The sequence below is a fragment of the Calonectris borealis genome, chromosome 6, assembly GCF_964195595.1.
Source record: "Calonectris borealis chromosome 6, bCalBor7.hap1.2, whole genome shotgun sequence".
Lineage (NCBI taxonomy): Eukaryota > Metazoa > Chordata > Aves > Procellariiformes > Procellariidae > Calonectris > Calonectris borealis.
In genome coordinates this window covers 24,785,882-24,804,996 of record NC_134317.1, presented here as the reverse complement: position 1 = coordinate 24,804,996, position 19,115 = coordinate 24,785,882, and the positions used below count along the sequence as shown (strand labels likewise).

The following is a 19,115-nucleotide window of genomic DNA, read 5'->3' as shown; positions in this document are numbered from 1 at the left end:
CCCTTTCAGAATGGAGGAGAAAATAGATAGATGTGTTGTTAGCTTTGTTTCTTTTATAACACCTGTATGTATTGGTAGGTGTGAGAAACTCACTGAGGGTCTTGATGTGCAAGGTGGGTGATCAGCAAATTTCACACTGCTGCTGTGAAACAGGCATTCAGGTTAATTTTACGTCTAAGCCAGCAGACTCCCAGTGTGCCACAGACCGTAAGTCATGTCTCCTACTTGCAAACTTAAAAGAAAGTAAGAAAAGCGTTGATGAATGGGGGCGCGTACTGAAATGTTACATAAACGTTCAGGTGCTGGTAGAAATGTATTACACGCATGGGTATCACTGCAGGCATTTCTGCGATAAAGCCTCTCCGAAGTAAAACAATTTGACAGTTTTATTGATATGATTCTTCTGAAAAGAAAGGACAGTCAGCTTTTTTCAAAGGCAAAAAGGATCAAAGTGATCAAAATAGTTTACTGTATTTAAAAAGTATTTTATGACATTCTAGCAGGCAACCACATTTATAAAAATGGTGCAAAGAAATGTTGATGTATGAAGACCTGCATATGTTGCCCTGGAAACTGAATTTTCAAGCTAATTTAAGAAAATCTGCTCTGTCTAAAGCTTTCTGAAATCTTGTCTCAAGCAAATAAGACAGCTTTTTATCACAGAACTGCAAAATAAAGTAAAAATAATTTATAGCCAAATGTGATTGAAATATTTTAAAATTCTTCTCCCGTAATTATTTGAATGCAATATTCTGTCGTTATCAATAGACTCTGCACTGTCCAGGATGTATTAGAGAGTGCAGCTCTGTTTTAAGTGATGATTATGTAAAAATGGCATTTTCTTTCTCAGTACCTTCCCTAAGTATTCCCCTACTAAGTATTTAGGGTTGCAGCCCTGTCCTTTGCTTATGAATGAAGATTCTTAGTACTTTTTATTGCTGTTGATTTTGCACAGGTTATACAGTGCTAGAAGAGAAAGAGGAAGCCTGATTTTGTTCTTGAATTGTTTTCTGATTACAGTATTCATTTTTTGATGGCATGTGAGCCAGTAAGTGTGCCATCTTCCTTCCTTGCGTGAGGTAGATGCCTCAGTTTTGGCAGTTAGGAGAAATACCAAGTATTTTCAGATTTATGTTAAGTAGCTTTGATCCAGAAAAACAATAAAAACAAATAGTATGAAGGCTCGCAATGCTGCATGGCACTGGAATGAACAGATAATGCTGCTTTTAGAATTAAACCCAAAGTGTTATGATTTTGTACTGCCCTTTTTTTTTTTTTTGTAACTAAAGTAGAGCTGATTTTCTGGTTTTATGCAGATTTTTCTAAATTATGAGGTTCCAAAAACTTCCAAAGTCTGCTTTTCTTTCCTCCTTATGGGGATGGTAATAAGTACTGCATGTCATCTTTTTTTCCTCCTTGCAGTGTAGAGGAACATATGTGTATTAGATGACTTCATAGGTTCAGAAACTATAATTAGGGCTTTCTATCTTGTCTAAGGTTTCCCATTGGTGTCGGTAGCTTCGATGTAAGTAATTTTGATGATCTTATTTATATTTTAAAATCCCACGTTGTATGACGGCACTTGCTTGCTGAAGCATCAGCGAGGGGTTGGGGCAGGGGGAGGCTGAGGTTTCTTGGGCCGTGCTCAGGGTCGTTGGGCACGGCGGGGCGAGCTGCTGACGTGCAGCCGGGGTGCAAGGAGGAGCAGGGGAGGAGCCGTGCGGTGGCGAGGCTGCCGAGCAGCCCTTCCTCAGCCCGGCAGATCTGGTTGCCGCAACGTGTCCTGCATGGCTTGGGGTTGAGGAGCGGGAGGGTCGGGCTTTCCCAAGGGCATGGCTTGCAGCCAACCTACCTTGCTTGTCCTCCCCTTGCCACACGGCTAGCATTTAGCCACCAGCCAACCTCAGCGGTAGCTGACAGAGAACTAGGGGCTTCCCAGATGATTTCATTCTCATAAATTTCATAGAAAGCAGCGGCTGGGTAAAGGAGAGGGACTCCAGGGAGAGCCCCACAGAGGTGGACATGGCAGGACAGGCTCAGCAGTTCCCCGGTCTGCCTTGTGCTGACTTAAGCTAAGGGTTCATGTCCTCAGGCAGCGGGGGAACCGGAGCTGCTGTGGTGGAGGGATGTATAGGACATCGGCAAGAATAAAAATGGGAACTAGGTAAGAAACAGCTATTCACAGTAGCATTTTTTGCTCTGGGTTTTGTTTTGTCGTTTTGCAAATCAGCAGAGGAGGGCTTAGCCTGTGTTGTGGGGTTTGAATGTTGTTTGTTTGGTGAGAGTTCATTTGGCTGGATTTTGTAATTTGTTTTAGTCCTGTGTTGTTTCATCCAAACAGTTGAGCTTCTCAGTTTCTTTCTGTGCCTCATCTGCAGCAGTGTCTACCTGCTCCTGTCAGCCGAGGCTGTACAAGCCATCGGAGCCAGAAGCTGTACAGATCTGGGCATATCGGAGGCACGTCAGAGGTGCACAGATACAGTGGAGGGGTCTTAGTGGGTTTTGGTGTTTTTTTTTTTTTTTAAAGTGATCATTTTGCTTCTGAACTGAGCCATTTTAATATGGAAACAATGAGGCACAGTAAACAAGGAGCCACATGAGGCCATTGCTTTTCAGAATAGGTTCGACTTCAAAAAAAATTACAGCTTTTAGCAGGAGGCAGCCCACTTGCATTCAAATGGGGTTCAATGCCACTCCAGGGAAATCCATAAAATCTGTTTTGTGGTCTGTATAATCATTTTATTAAAAATACCTATGAGCAAAACTGCACTGATGATACGTAATTTTATACTTTTTAAAGCATTTGCTTTTTATAGCAGTTGCACATCTCAAGAGGACTCTATTTGCTGTACAGAAGTGATAAGTTTAACAAATACAAATGGATTACTGCATGGGCTACTCTCAACCATTTTAAATCCTCTACTCTGCAGAAGCACAAAAACATGCAAGAAGAGAAGTGTGTGACAGTCTAGACTGGACAATAAAGATAAATGTCATCCATTTCAGAAAAGAGGAGGAGGAGCAGGAGGAAAAAGTGGAGCTTATTTCTAATGGCTGATAGATTAGTTTTTGTTACACAAACAAGCCACTCCTTTGAAAAATAATACACCAGAACTGAACACATGGCGTAGCAACCAACAAGGATGCCTTAGCAACTTGAACTGCCTTGACTCATGCTTTGGTGCAGTCCAGCATGACTGAACGTGTCCCTCTCCATCAAAATACATCCTTGAGTGTGTTCAGTATCTTGTCAGGTAGGTACACTCATGTATGATTAACCCCTGGAAGATGGGTTCTCCCTAGCTTATCCTTGTTCAGGTTTTATGGCAGACAAAGAAGGAGGACTACATCTTTTCCCTTCGATAAAGGTGAGAGGTAAATGTAGGCACCGTGTTTGCCACCTGAAGGTTATTGGTTGAAGAAAGGTGCTGGCTGTCATCTTGACTACAAAGGTTTCGGGATTAATGCAAGCCACAAAACACGGGAAAACTTTATCGTCTTTCAAAATTAAGACCTAGGGTGATGTCCAGGATTTGGATCCTGTAGGAAATGAATTGCTGGACTTAGTCTGACTTCTGCTGGTGGTATATCCAGAGCAAAAGGGGAATAATTTATTTTTCCTTAAATTTTATTCCCTGAAATTTGATCTTTATTCCATCAACTTCTTTAAAGACAGATTTGCTTCCTTAGAGTGAATCCTTATAATAGACATCTGCCCTACTACCTCAGAGGGTTGTGCTTCCAATTTTTGCATCCTAGCCACAGGCCCTTAAAATTTTTGTGAGATGAAGACTCATCTGTATGCAAGGAATTTGCCTTTTCTGACGGCGTGCTCCATCTCCAGTGTGCTTTCCTGCAGGCTTTTGCCATAAGTAGAAATGACGGAAGAAGTTTGAAATTACAATGCCACCAGCTTGTGTAAACATTGAAGCACAGCAGAAACTAGTAAGAGTTTACCCCAGCTCAAAATCCGATGCATGAAAAATGTGTTCTTAATTACATTCTTCCTATGTAAGGCTCCCCTGTGCTCACAGGGCTCATCCCATTGCCCAGAATGTGTTCAGGAGAGAAACTATAACAACATCCAAAGAAAATTTGCAGATAAGCGCCAGAGAGTTCATTTTATGAATGATACAAACATGTAACAACTGGTAGCATTAATGGAGAATAGTTTGTGTTATCAGAGATAAGAGCATGGCATTAACGATGCTGTTAGTGCACTATCTGAGTAGACTGGTAGACAAGCAGGCTGGTAGACTTGTCAAGCTGCTGCGTGTGTCCTGTCCCCTTCCCCAGCCCATCAGAACTGTTTAAGTTACTGTATAATCTGCTCCTTCCTCTGTACCCTTTTACTTGTTGTTCTTAATGAGTAAGTGATTTAATCAGAAGATTTTTTGGAACGGCCTGGTTTAACAGCATTAATTAGCTTATCTTAAAGGAAAGATAATTTTTTTTACTTTATTTCACTAGATGCTTTTGATAGTGTTTTGGGCTGCTCCTTTTAACACCAGGCAGCACCACCCTCTGAGGCTGTATGTGAAGCACCATTTCTGCTGCCTTGATAGATTTGCTGTGAACTACCTCAGCCTGCCACCCATGTAGCAGTTGCCTATCTTTTGTTTCCCTTGGAGGAGGTAACTTCTCTCTGAAGAACTGATAGAAATAAACTGGCAGCTGAACTATCAGTGTGGGGGCAACCAGCTGCCACTGGCTAAGCCCAAGCAATATTGCTGCCAGCCCTGTCTGCAGTAAGCCCCAGGAGTTTGTTTTCAGAAAAGTTAAAGTACAGTCTTAAAGCAGGATTGTTTTGTGAATTACTGCTTAAGTGTTCAATTTCCCCATTTCATCCGTTTCCTTCTCCAGCAATTGAAAAACGTACAACTGCCCCATTTCCTTTGCTGGTTTTTTTGCCTTGCTATTAAATCCCTTCTGTTGGACAGCCCTATGTTGCTCTACTGGTGTGTAAGGATGAAGGAGACCACAAAGGAGCCTGCCCATCTTCAGGCATTAGTTGTGCAGGCAGAATGCTCGTGCTTTTAGTGCCTGGAAGAACGACTGATGCTCTTGTGACAGTAACTCAGCAAAGGGGAAGGCAAGGTGTGCTCTCAAGGTATGTGCATGCCTCAGTCATGATGAGCTCCCATTCTGCCACACCTGTACCTTAAAAACACATCCAAGTTTCTTCTGAGATGTGTACCCAGATACTGCTTGTTTCCCTGACCATGTAGGGCACGGACAGTCAGCCCAAAAAGGGGACAAGAGCAAATCAAAGCCACAGAAGTCAGGGCTGTGGGAAGGGGACTGTTTGGAGAGCAGTCCCAGCTCACCTCAGGCAGGTGGTGATGCTGTTGAAGGAGATGCGCGCTGCCTAACAGGCTGTTCCACCAGCTCAGGATCTGGTGGTGTTCCTGTGAGGAATGAGCTCCAAAATTTTGAAATGCTAATCAGGCAGCAGAGCCTTGCTTCAGAGCCGTTCCCATGGGGAAGCTATTCTGGAGCTATATATTCTTGAAACTGTGAGTCCGAAAGGCGGCTTTATCTCCAAGCCCACACAGACCTGGAAGCCTTGAGCAAGCCAGCGGCCCATCAGGGGAGCTGTCGAGGAGGTAGGCAGGTGTCGTGGCTGGAAGCCAGGGAAGTTTTTGAACAAACTGTCTGTGATCTTTCAAAACTTCCATAAAATAAAACCATCGCCACCAAACGTGTTCTGCTGAAAGAACATTTCACCTGTATTTTCCAACCAGCTTTTGGAGGCACAGACCTATGTGTTCTTTTGATTTGGGATAAGGGGCGATTGGCTTGTTGGATGGGCTTTTTTTCTTTTTATTTCATAAGCTCTGATTTTTCTGTAGTATTGGGTAATTCTGTTGCCCAGTAACTAGCTGCCTCTAGAAATTCCTTCCTAAAGAATAATGCAGCCTATAGTTCATGATATAGTAGTATGGATGACAGCAGGTTTGGGGGAGCATACACATATGTTTGGAAGCAATTTTTGCCATGGCGCTGCTTAATAAAGTGGCTTAAGGCTCTGTTGGGACCAAGGTTGCTTCCAGATGTGCATTGCACATTAACAAATGGCATGTACGTAAGGCAGTGTAGCAGCTCCAGCGTTGCCACCCGGGCTGGAACAGCTTTGCCGAGGGGGAGGAAGAGGGCAGACCTTCATGGCAGCCCCCTGCCTTATGCTTGGAAGCACAGAGTGCAGCACGTGAGGCCAGTGGGGTTGCTACATTCACGTGCGTGTTGGCACACACTGCATCTGAGGGAATAGAAAGCATTGCCTCCTCTGCTACGGAAAAGAGCGTTAAATTATTAAAGGAAAGCTACTAGCTCATGATTGATTTATGAGGGCAAATTCCTTTCTAACCTTTTCACCCTTGCAAAAGTAACGAAGCCAGTATTTTGTGCTTGTGTAGAACCTGTCGTCTTTGTATGTCAGCTTATCCAAGGCAGCGGTGTTATCCCATCTGGCAGGTACTGCAGTGGACCTGCCCAAGGCAATGCATGGTGCCAGCGCCCCAGCTCCGTGCTTCCCACCCTCCCACGCTTGCCATAAACCTCTGAAGAGTCTTTCAGAACTTTTTGCAGATAATGTAAATCTACCTTTTAGCTCTTAAAGCTGCTCCTCAGAGTGACAAAATGCATAAATTTTCTTTGGGATAATTCAAAAATATAATTAGAGTGATGTATGTAGCATACGGTATCGTTCCAGTGGAGCGTGATCAGCAGCCACGTTAGCCAGTAAATCATAAACCAAAGGAAATCTAAAACTGACTAAAATCAAATCAGCAGTATAACAAAAAGCGACAGCTAAGTATATTTTAGTCTCTGCAAATATTTATAATGTGTGCTCATGGGGCGGTAATAACGTACATACATCTTTTGGTTCTGCTTATGCATTAATATGAACACCTTATTTGTTCTTTCGGCCCAGTGGACTAACATGAGTATTAGCTGTTTCTAAAACACTACCAAACCTTTTTCTAGGTATCATAGGAAAGTATTGTCAAGCTGGTTTTAAATTTAATACCTCTCATAGAAGTAATGTCACAGCCTACCTGAACTCCTAGACCAATATGGTATTAAAGTCAGGGCAGCTTATCACAGACTTCTAAACCTGTCATCTAAAATTACTCTTTTTTTTTTTTCCCTAAATTTCCAAACTTCCTATAAACTCTTGAATTTATGACTACATGTTTTTGGTCACATTTGGTATGTTTGAAAGGTGGCTACAGTTTGACAGCACTGTAACAAGGAATAGTGTGTGTGACTCACAATTCTAGTCCTGACAAATCATCTCTGTATAAGGTGAAATTCTGATTAACTGAAGTCAGCAGAAGTTTTCCTATTGACCTGCAAGGGTTCATGACTGCATCTTCTAAATCTGTCCTGTATTATTATAGGATTTATCAGCAGATGTGATGCATTAGGGGGATTTTTCTTTAGTTGCTCTCCAATTTGTATAGCCAGCCAGCAGATAAGCTCTGATGAACTTCTGTAAGAAACAGATAAGGCTCCTGGCTACTTTAGATCTGGAGTAAAGCTGCTAACGCCAACGTAGCTATTCTGGATTTATTTTGATATAACCAAAAGTAAATAGACCATAAATTTGAAATCAAATGAATCCTCTTGGTCTTAACGAACCCAGCCAAATCATGAAGCTCGTGTGAATAAGGCAAGCAGTCCTAAAGCTTCACCACGTGGCAGCACACAGAGAGATTCAGGACTCGGCTTTCTTGTTCCTTCCTAGTTGATTCTAAAATAATGGGTTTCGAAGCATTGATGAAGCATCTGCAATGAGAACAGAGGGCATTTTTATTTAATAATATGCAATTTGCAGCATAATTCCTGTCTTTTAGTAGTAACAAGTAAGCTGAGTATAGAGTAGAAGGTTGGCACGTTCCCAGCGCTCAGTGGAGAGGAGGGCTGACCTCCTTCTCGTGTGCCTTTTACCTTGTTGGAGTTAGCAAGACAGACGGTCATCCTTCATCCACGCGTGGCTCTGGTTATCACCTGAACCAGAGGCTAGTGACTGAGTCGCGGCTGTGCTGCCTTTCACGAAGTATGGTTAGCTCAGGAGAGGGGCCCACCTGGTAGGAAGCATGGTACTGGTGAGTATCGGCTTCTTTATTGGAAAAACTACAGTTTTTCTGTTGCAGATTCACTGAAATCTTCTAGAAGTATATATTGATGCAGAATTGCTGAAGTGAGGTGCTCTCCTACACTTACTTAAGAGGTGAAAGGGCCTTGGTTGCTAGGAGGATACCACACAGCCCAATAATACTGAACCTGATGCTCATGCATTTTCTAAGCATTAAGTATCTGAAATATTTCTAGGTCTTAAATGTTTCTCAGGAGTGTTTGTAAGCCCTGAAGCAGTGGGCTGGTGCATAAAGTCTAATCAAACGCAAAGGAAAAACAAACGAGAGAGGAGGAAAATTGACTTTTGCATTTGTAATTATTATTCTGTTATTAATGAGGTCAGATCCAAAGCCCATTTGAATCTGTGGGATTAGCAATAACACAATTATTTTCAGAAGCAAGGTTTTCACATTGAAAACATCTCTGTAAGTTAGATATTTTAATGAAATGAAACTTTCTTGTATATAAGTATAATTAGGATGATCTCAGTGAATGTGATAATTAAGTGAAGTATAAGGTACTTGGAAGCATGTTTTTCCTTTTTTTTGTATATTTTAGTCTTAATTATCCTTGGATTCCAGAAACATAACTCTGAGCTGTATTGCTGTCTGTGTGAAGCAGCTAATTCGCACTCATAAAATTGCTAGTGAGTCCTCATGAGCGAGACGCTGCCATTCCAGTCTTGTAGACATCATTTTTGCCAGACATGCTAGACCATTTTGCACATGTTGGAATAGGTGCTTCTTGCAGCAATTGTAGCAATTCTATGTATAATAATTATATTTGCATTTGTAAGTACTATTATTGCAAAGTTAGGGTTTTGAAATAAAGGAAATCAAGAATTAAGATTTCCTATGTGGTCTTAATTTGCTTTGTGTGTGCGTTAAGATGTTGCCTCTAATTATTTGGCTACTTATTATTTTTACGCCACAACTTCATCCTTATTCTGAAAGCAGAATGGATGGTACTTGCTTAATAATACCTATTCAGTATTTTGTCATCTTGTTAAAAGTGTAGCCATTGGTCTTATTAATGGTACAGTATTCAAACCTTACACCAAAGATGAGCAATTTCTCCTCTGTATTTCCACAAACGTTTAATGAATTTGTTTCTGCAAGACCCAGAGGAGGTAAGAACAGCTTCTCCTTCCCGTGTCACAGCTGAAGCACTGAGACACTTAAGGGATTTAGGTCACACGTTTCCAGTGAATTTGGGTTCCCTATTTAAAGCACAGAGGGACCTGATTTCTCGAAGTTCAAACAAAAGGTAGGGCTGGTGATAGATATTTAAAGCGTAGGTGGAGCTCCCCGTGCCTGCACTGGCTGGCGTGCTCAGAGTTTCTTCGTTCCGCACCCCAGAACCGCAGTGGGGTAGGTGCTGCGCGTGGAGAGGTTGCGTGGTCGGGCACCTTCCAACTAGGGGTCTTGGAGCACTTGAGGGAATGCGGGGTTTAGATAAACGGTCAGGGGAAGGCAAGTGCTTCGGCTGTCACTGTCCCCTCTCTGTCACAAATGAGGCAACTGAGCGAACACCGAAGGAACCCACGTGACCAAACTGAACTTCTCCAGGCCCGGAGGGACAGCAGTGGAGCCTGCCGCTGCCTGGGGCCCGGGACAGCCCGCTGTGACGAGCAGCTTCTGGGGCGAGCCCAGGAGAGGGCTGTGGGTCAAAGCAAGCGACGGAGGCTGACCAGGGTGGGCCCCCGCGGTACCCCCGGCGGTACCGCTTGTTTGCGGGGGGCCGGGTGTCGCGTTGCAGGGCTTTGCCCAACACAAAATCACAACCGGGTGGGAAATTCAGCATTCACAGCTCCCTGTCTTGCACGTTAACGGCCCCTCGCAAGGAAGGGGGTCGCTCCTGCACAGAAATAGCTAAAGAGAATTCTAATCAGCCATTTCACCTGGATCGGGATCTGTGCGAGTTTTGACTGATTGAAGGTGACATGCCGAACTTTAATTGCAACCAGAGCTTGGATGTTTTACAGAGGATCCTAAGTGACAAAGCTGGTTGCTTTACAGGCCTGTTAAGTAAACAAAGTGCTTTTAGCAGCAGGCTGCAGCTGACTTAGTGGAAATTAAACTTAGCGATGAATTCTGGGGTTTACTGTTTTGGAAAGAACGAAGTCAAATAATCTATGGAGCATTAATGAAAGTACAAGTATTGGCAAAATCAGCAAGAATGAAATACGAAGGGAATCTGTATAGACAGATACTCAGTACTGCAGTGGGAGAGGAAAGTACAGTTTTTCATCAAGGCATTGATCCTGCAAGCTCCTACATCCCTTAATTCTACAGAAATCCGGGGACTCCGTATGGTAGTGCAGCGATGTAGAGAATCGCTTGCAGAACTGGAGTCTCGGTGTATACCGAGTGCGCGTCAGAGCGTGGCAAACGCCCTGACTGCGAAGTGCCGCCTTTCTTGCCGGTTGCTATTTCTTTGCAAGCACCTGTGAGTCTCCATTGCAAAACAGGAGGAATGGCAGTGAAAATGGAGTCACGGGGGCTGCCCTGGGCCCCGGGCAGTGCAGGAGGCTGCCTGATAGTGTTGACTGCAGTGTGTGCTTACCTTAAAGGGGACTGTATTGCTCTTCCCATCTTCACTGTGTAATTGGTGGTGTTTTCCGAGATTTTTTTTCCCAAACCCCGAGTATTATGGTTTTGAATGGTTTTGGGTAGAACAAACATTTTTCTGTAACCTGATTTCAATTAAGTTTCACTTAAACTAAATCTCATTCTCAGTATGTTTACAATAAAGCTGTGGTGTTGTTTGTTTATGTTTTAAAAAAAAACACAGCGAATTTTCCCTAAGTCATTTTTAAAGTAAACAGAATTGTTTTGGTGCTTGCCAACACTTTGTTTCAGAAACACCCTGTGAAACGGCGTCAGCATTGCAGCCGCTGTGACTTAGCAAAGTCCTTTGTAAACTGCTCGGTAGCCAGAAACCGCCAGCCAGCGTGGTGACCCCTGCGTCTGCTTTTCAGCTCCCCTGCGAGCTGGGGAACGGGCCCTGTCACTAGCAGCGCTATGGGTGGGCTGCTGCACCTGGCAAGAGCGTAGGGGTCCCTGAAGGGGTTCAGATCTCGGGGCTGCCTTGCCAACGTGCGCTTCTGAGACCCAGTCCTGACCTTCATCTTCCCCAGGAGGTGTCTAAGTGCCACAGTCCAGCACTACGTTGAAACTGTAAGTGTTAGGAAATCCGCAGCAACTTGGGAAGAAAGTTTAGATCGTGATAGCAACGTATATAATAGTGATGGGGAACAGAATTGACCCTTAGATCCTGATTCGAAAAAACACATGGAAAGTTTGTTACTTTGTGTCAAGTCTTCTGGGGATAGAAGAAATGCCTTGGGTAGAAAATCTGTCTTCAGGTGTGTCCCTGCCTCGTGCATGTGGCGGTTAGGAGGTCTCAACAGAAGCAGTGGTTGCGAGATCAGGTCAGACCCTGCAGGAGCGGTACGTACGCTCCGCGGGACTGACCTCGGGATATGCATTTTCACCAAACACCAGCCTAATTGTCTTTTCATTTTTCTCTCAGATTGTGGTTTAAATGTGCACAAGCAATGTTCCAAGATGGTCCCAAATGACTGCAAGCCAGATCTGAAGCATGTCAAAAAAGTGTACAGCTGTGACCTTACAACGCTAGTAAAAGCACACTTCACTAAGAGACCAATGGTAGTAGACATGTGCATTAGGGAAATTGAATCTAGAGGTAAGGCATAGTTAATGGACTTTTGTTGCTTTACTGATAATCCGTTTAGATTGATCTGGGTCATCGGGGTTTCTGCTGAATGTATGATTGCTCAAAACAGATTTGCACAAGACATTTTATGACTGCCAATTACGCTGCCCAGCTAATATTATACTTTGCATTATTTCATGGTTCATACCCATTTATAATTTTTATAGATTCTGCTAGAAATTGCTTAATGGACAATTATTGCTTTATAGTTATATATTGGCACCTATCTTTCCAGTAATATTTTTATTTTAAAAATTAAGTGAATGTGCTAAAAAAAGGCAGTTAGTGTTGATGAGTTTCCTCTTGCTACTTCCCTGCCCCACACTGAGTATACTTTTCTAGAATTACAGTATTTGTTTTCATTCTGAAATAATGACTGAACATCAAGTATGCTAATTTTGGTTATTTTTAAATCAGTTGTAATTGGTTTAATATGTTTCTTCAGCTCTGAAATCGTTTGTATAAACATAATTTAGTGCTGATATAACAAGGCAGCTAATGCAAGGGTCAGGGTTAAAAGGGCAGAATAAGATTTCATTCTGAAAGAAAAGCCTGATAAGGCTTTTAAAACATGCCTGCTTTTTCTGCGTTAAATGAAGAACCTGGCAAGGGAAGAACTGGGTGGAAGGAAATTGTAAGATTAAGACTAATTTTAATCTTGTTAAAATGTTCATTGTAGGTCTTAATTCCGAAGGACTATACAGAGTCTCAGGATTTAGTGATCTTATTGAAGATGTCAAAATGGCATTTGACAGAGGTACAGTCTTTCCTGCCTGCTGGAACTCTGTGCTGATGTATTAAATATACACAGTTTTTCTGCTCAGCCCCCGTCTGTCTCGTGCTCCACTGCATCAGTGGGCTGAAGGAGTCCGGCGGCTGTGCTAGCGGAAGGGGAGTCTCCCCATCAGAAAAGCGTTATCAGCTTCACTTTGGCCTTTATTACCAAAATCTACTTTTCTCCTTCCATCAGTGTCTGTGCTTCGGTAATGATGTGCATAGGAAAGGACAGAGCTTTCTGAACTACTGCCCTAGTTTGCAAGTAAAACTACGCTCCGGGGGGTGGGGGAGGGATAGAGGCGGGTGGTGAAGTACCTTAAGAGGGCTGTGCAACTTAAATCCATCTTTCTGGATGAAGGCTCCAAAATAATAAGATGAATACAACAGTGCAAACAAAGTTTGAATTATTACAGTCTGAAAGGTCAATGAGAACAAACCCTTCTCTCTGAGAAAAGGCACTGGGAAAATTAAAGGCTTTCCAGCTGCAGTCCCCTTATCCCAGTAGAAATGAAGGCCAAAATCCATGCTGGAAACTCACTCTGCTGTTTTTCCGGAGGACTGGACCTATTCAGACAACATCTGCCTCCTCTGCAGCGTTAGCAGGGCGGGGATGCGCAGGAGAAGCCAAGTTCTGGATCTGTGTCCGCTGCGGTCGGGAGTAGGTAGTATGCTGTAGCTAAATGGTGAACACATGTTTTTCCTATAAAATGAGGAGGCTGTGGACTAAGTTGGTTTTCTTTCTTTTTTTCCCAGACTCCCCTGATTTCTCATTCAGTGCTGACAAATGTGTTGTTTGGCAACGCAATGTGTTCAGAAATAGCTAAACTTCCACACATTTCTGCAAGATAGATACTGCTAGATCAGGCCGGCAGGTTTTTTCTCCCCAAAAAACCCTGCATTTTTTATGATCATTTGAAACGAAGAAATTAACGAAACTTTATAAAATGCTTGAGGTTTTCACCTCGAAATGATGAACTTCACAGTCCAGTACCTCTCTGTTTTGCTTATAAAAGCCAAAACCTGTAGTTGTGTCCTTTTTAATAAGGTTTGCTTAAGCAAGTTATTATTTTTCTTTTGAATGCTGTTTTACATCTGTTTACATTTCCAAGGCTTTAATGTCAGTGCCTTCTCTACACAGATGGGGAAAAAGCTGATATTTCTGTGAATATGTATGAAGATATCAATATTATCACTGGTGCACTTAAACTGTACTTCAGGGATTTGCCAATTCCACTCATCACGTATGATGCCTACCCAAAGTTTATAGAGTCTGCAAGTAAGTATAACGCATTTTCCTCCTACTTTTCCTTCTCATCCTTTTCTTCTCCTTTTTGTGCAGTACTTGCCTATTGATTTAGTAGCTGTCCCATCTTACCCTCCTTGCCCTATTTAGTAAGGATTGCAGAAGTAAATATGCACTGCACATTATGACATGACCATGTGGTGCTACGTGATCATGGTTACATTTTTCTCTGCCTGTGTCACCAGGAATGCTTCCTTTTCATCACACATTATGGATTACGTTGCTTTTTATGTCTTGCGTGAATCCCTAGTACTTGACAGTGACATTTAAAGTCTGTTGGTTTTGTGTTGCCAGAAAGAAGGTGATTAATGAAAATGTTTAGAAATAAGATAAGAAGTCATCTATTTCTAGAGGTGTCCATTTTGAGTGTTTTTACAAGCTGATAAGCGCTCATCCTAAGGCCACCTTCAAGGCTGGCCTCGCAGACAGTGAGTCTGCAAGCACAGTGGTCAGCCCAGCTGGAACATCTCTCTCAAGCATCCTGGCTGCCTGAAGCACCTCTGCAACGTAGCAGTCACACCAGCCACACCTGGAAAGGTGTGAGGTAGCCGTGGGTAGACGACAAGAGCCGGATGCTGGGCTTACCGCTCCTCTGGAGAAAGCTCTTTCCAAGTAGTATGGACACAGCCAAAGATGCTGATGGCAAGGTTCCCAGTACCTTCTGCTGTCCCAGGGTTGCACCTGTAGATTATTTGTGCAAAACTAGTCCAGTCAGCAAGGATTGCCGGGGGAGTTTTTTTAGTAGGCTGCAGGGAATCTTTCAGCGGATTGCAGTTTGCTTTGGGGAGTTTTCTTTGTCCAAAACCAATCACACCCTGACTCTGCTCTAAGCACCTCTTTGGACAGCCAAATCTTCCACTATAAGGCTTGGATAGGTTCTGGAAATCAGTAATCCAGGAGAGCTGTGAGACCCTACCTCCTCTGCAGGCCACCGTTCTTGTCCTTCTGTGCACGAATTCTGGCTGTATACGTGGTGACAGTTGAACTTCTGTGTTTCAGAAACCACCGATCCGGATGAACAGCTGGAAATTCTCCACGAGGCGCTGAAACTGCTGCCGCCTGCACACTGTGAAACATTACGGTATCTCATGGCACATCTGAAGAGGTAAGGTGGACTAGCTGGAGAGAACTCTAAGCTAAACTCATTTTTAGCAAAGACCATGTTAGGACCTCCAGAAAAGTCTGGGCAAGGCCCACCAAATCCTGGAGATGGACTGCAGCAGGGAATTATAGTCTGCACAACAGCGAATACCCAAACACTGGTTTTTATCCCGCTTAAAGCACTCACGAAGTACTTGAAGGACATTAGTCAAAAAACCACAGTTTTGAAGCACGAAAGTCACCTGCCTTAACAAATTTGCACTGCATTTAAGATTACAGTGAATATTTATGGCAAAAAAAGCCTTTAGCGCCCGTAGGAATAGTAAGTCATTCCCTGGGCAAGGAACTAATACAGCTTAATGGCTATAGATCGGTGTCTTTTTCTGCTCATCCCTGGTCATCCCTGCTTTTTCTGGTCATCCCTGACACCCTAAAAAAGACGACACACACTAGGCTTGAGCTGACACTGATTAGGCAAAGTGTTAATTGGCCCTCCAGCCACACGTCTGGTGAGGTCTGCCAGTCATTCCTCATCAGCGTGGAGCCCCTCATTCCACCTTCCACCTTCTCAAAAACGTAGGAGCACAAATTGCATCTGAGGTTTCTCCTTCTCCCCCAGTTATGACTGAAGTTTCAGTCAGTAGGCTGAAAAATTGTCAGAGAGGGACTGACGGGTGAATATCCAGTACAACAGCACAGGTTCTATTTCTTTCGGGGAAGTAGGGAAAAAATCAATGTGGCATTTAGGGTATCCATTTTCATTTCTCAAGTAACGTGAACTTACTGTCAATATATAAGAATCATTCCCTTTCCTTAGAAAAAGACTTTATTTTAAGCTCTTTTATTTTTTTTTTCCTTTTATAGTTCTACAAGTAGGAATATGTCAACTCTGCTGAGTGCCTCAGGCAAAATTCAGCTACAAGGCTTCTGCCTGATTTGTCCATTTATTTCAATGACATTTCTAATGGATGTTTTAGAACAGACACAGGGATGAGAGACTTGGGACAAAAAAAATCCACCTTACTGCTTGTGAAGTGTGAAGCTAATTTTTCCTTACCCTGTTTGAGAGCAGCTGTTGCTGCTGTAGTTAGCAAGTTGCTTTTGCACATCATATTTCTGGTATAGGTGAATGATAAGGTAGAAGGGTGACAAAATTTGCTCATTTTTGAACTTAATACATTTGCTAAAAAGAGCTGTGGTGCTCTACGGGCTGTTGCCTTGCTGCTGAATTCAGGTAATCAGACATAGCTCCTTTATCTGGAATGATTACAAACTGAAGACACAGCAGCTTGGAAACATCAGACTGATTTGTTTCAAAATAAAAATTAAGGCAGAAGGGGAAAAGAAGGAAGAAAAATCTTGAAATTTTTTTCTATATACCAAAGGATTTCTTCATGCAACGCAAGATGCCACAGTGGTGAAAAGAGAAATAATGTAGCCAGACTTTTTCAGTGGCTGTCCCTGGATTCTTAGTTGTTTCTGAGAATCCTTATGGATTCTTTAAACCATAGTGTGTATTAAAACATTTGCATAATCTAAATTTGTTTCCTTGAGCGAGGCAATTCATCAGGATAAACCAAGCCAGAAGCTTAGGGTTGGAGGCACGTTTGTGTCTGCTGCATCCGTTGCAGTGGGCAGCAGCGATGGGCGCACTCAGTGTCAGGGTACCCCAGGCAGGCTGTCCGCCTCCCGCCCCCCCCGAGCGGGACCCTATATTCTCCATGCTGAGGCAGAGCCGCGCAGGAGAGCACAAGCTGCCTCTGAGCCCGCATGAAATACCATCCCATGACCCTGGAGACCATCGCGGTTGGGCAGCAGTGACCATTCTGGCATTTGCTGAGCAGGCGAGTTTCTGCAGTAGCCCCAGCAGAGGATGCCTCTGCTGCAGGTCTAAGTCTTGGGCAAATTACATTTCTGGAGGCGGCCTGCAGAGCTGCCCCGCAGCAGGGCCTCAGCCCACAGCTCTGAGCAGGTCGGATTCCTGTGGAGCAGCAAAACGTGGCCTCCCCGCCGCCTCCTCCTCTGCAGATGGGAACCAGGCGGCGGGAGGCTTCCCGGAGCTGCGGGCTCGGCTGTCTGGCAGCTGCTCAGGACCCCAGAAGAGGGAAGGGTGGAAGAGGGCCTGTCAGAGCACAGGTTTAATGACCTGCTCAGACTGCCGTGCAAATGAGGTTACAGTGAGACCCTGGCGGTTTCAAAGCTGCGCCAAAGCGATGATTCACTTTTTTTTTAGTACACGCCACAGGACATAATTTGTCTTGAAGAGGAACCAGGCGTCCAGCTTAGCAGGGTTAGCCTGTAGCGCCTAAAGGCAGGGAATTCACATGCGATGTGCTTCATCCCCATTGCCGTCGTACACACGAGAGAGGCGCAGTGTGACCACGTGGAGCCATGCCACCCGGGGAGCCTGGGCAGCTTCCCGCCTGGGTGGGCACAATAGCACGTCTCTGGTGACCATGAAACTGCTAACGTAATAACAAACACAGTCTGCTCCCCAGAGGAACGCCCTCCGAATGGTGCCGCTGTAAAGAGCGAAAGCAAAATTGTTCCGATTTGTCTGAATCCACCCTTCAGCCCCCTCCCTCGCCGCGGAGTACCAACCCCTCCTGCAGGTCAGCGTGGTCTGTGTGCGTGGTGGGAGGACAGAGACATCTGACTCACTGTAAACCCGCACAGCCTTTGCACTGGCTAACTTCTGAGTGTTTCACCCGATGCCTCCGAATATATCCTGCCGGAAACGGCAGCCTCTCCTCGGCTTTGGGGAGAGGCAAACATTTCTGTCCGGTTTCCCAGGTTTTCAAGCATATGCAGACATAGTTTGGCACCGCAGGAATGTGAAAAACACTGTCCTTTTTTTACAGAGTAACGCTCCATGAAAAGGAAAATCTGATGAGTGCAGAGAATCTGGGCATAGTTTTTGGACCAACTCTTATGAGAGCGCCAGAACTGGATGCGATGGCTGCATTGAATGACATCCGTTATCAGAGACTTGTGGTGGAGATGCTTATAAAAAATGAAGACATTTTATTTTGAGTATTTTGGGGGTTTTGTAATAAAAAAGGAAGCAACAGTGTTCTATGGATGAAGGAATATTTTAAAGTAATTCAATGGCTCTTGTCGCTGAATTCCATATTTGCTAGAGCTTTCGATGTATTCAGGATAAAAATGAAGGAACTCTTTGTTGTTTCTGTAGTGCCATTCAGCTGATGTTGAAAAAGGTTAACACATACTTTCCAGTACTAGTAATCCTGGGTGTTTATCATGTTAAAATAAAAAACAAAAAGCCTAAAGCTATTGCATGATTTGCTCCCTGTTCTCCCTGTTCTGGTGAGACTCATTCCATGAAGAAAAACAACTGAACTGGTGCAGCATCTTTGTTCTGGATAGTTTGTGATTGTAATTCAGCATGTTTCTCCGTGTAAACCTGTTGTGAATTTGCTTTTATGTTCTATGTAATTGGTTTCTGATACTAAAAAGAAGGCCGACTTACGTGAAATGGAGCCTCTGGCAGTTTATTGACATTTCGTTCTCTGCCACTTTTGGGGGCTGATTTCTTCTTGGGTTTCTTTCAGTTTTTTCATCATATAGTAATTTGTTTTTAACAGAAACAAAATGTGTACTTTAAATGTTACTTTAAGTAATTCTCCATGATGTTTATGGTGGTTGCAGTGAAATCTGCAATGCTGAGCAGTGTTCCTTTATTATTACTGCTATTTCAATTGTAATTTTGTATTTTTATCTGGCATGCATATATTAATTTATTAAATTTTGCTTTTAGAACTCTAACATTAAGCTATTTATCTTTACTTAACGAACATGTTTCAAAAATACTGGGGTTTTTTTCATTTTTTACATTGACACTTTAACCCTGAAAAACCTCTGATTTAAAAGAAGTGAGTTAGAGTTTTACCGGTTTTGACAAGACCATTCTGATCTAAATCCTTTGGAGCCTGACACTTTGCTAAGGTTTCCACAAATTCCTCTTTAGTTTGAAAATTTCTTTCTTCATTGTCCAAGATGCCTCTCAAGAATGCTTCAGAACTCTTAAACAAAC

At 43.4% G+C, this 19,115-nt stretch overlaps 1 protein-coding gene across 1 annotated transcript in view; it reads left to right on the top strand.

Moving 5' to 3' along the window:
* Nucleotides 1-18,847, top strand: part of CHN1 (chimerin 1) — a 105,513-nt gene extending 86,666 nt beyond the window's left edge. Inside the window, exons 10-14 of the mRNA XM_075153286.1 lie at nucleotides 11,677-11,850; nucleotides 12,560-12,637; nucleotides 13,796-13,933; nucleotides 14,960-15,065; nucleotides 17,923-18,847. Of these exons, the coding sequence (XP_075009387.1) occupies nucleotides 11,677-11,850; nucleotides 12,560-12,637; nucleotides 13,796-13,933; nucleotides 14,960-15,065; nucleotides 17,923-18,094 (668 nt within the window). The 3' untranslated portion in view covers nucleotides 18,095-18,847. The remainder of the gene's footprint in view (nucleotides 1-11,676; nucleotides 11,851-12,559; nucleotides 12,638-13,795; nucleotides 13,934-14,959; nucleotides 15,066-17,922) is intronic.
* The last annotated feature ends 268 nt before the right edge of the window (nucleotides 18,848-19,115 follow it).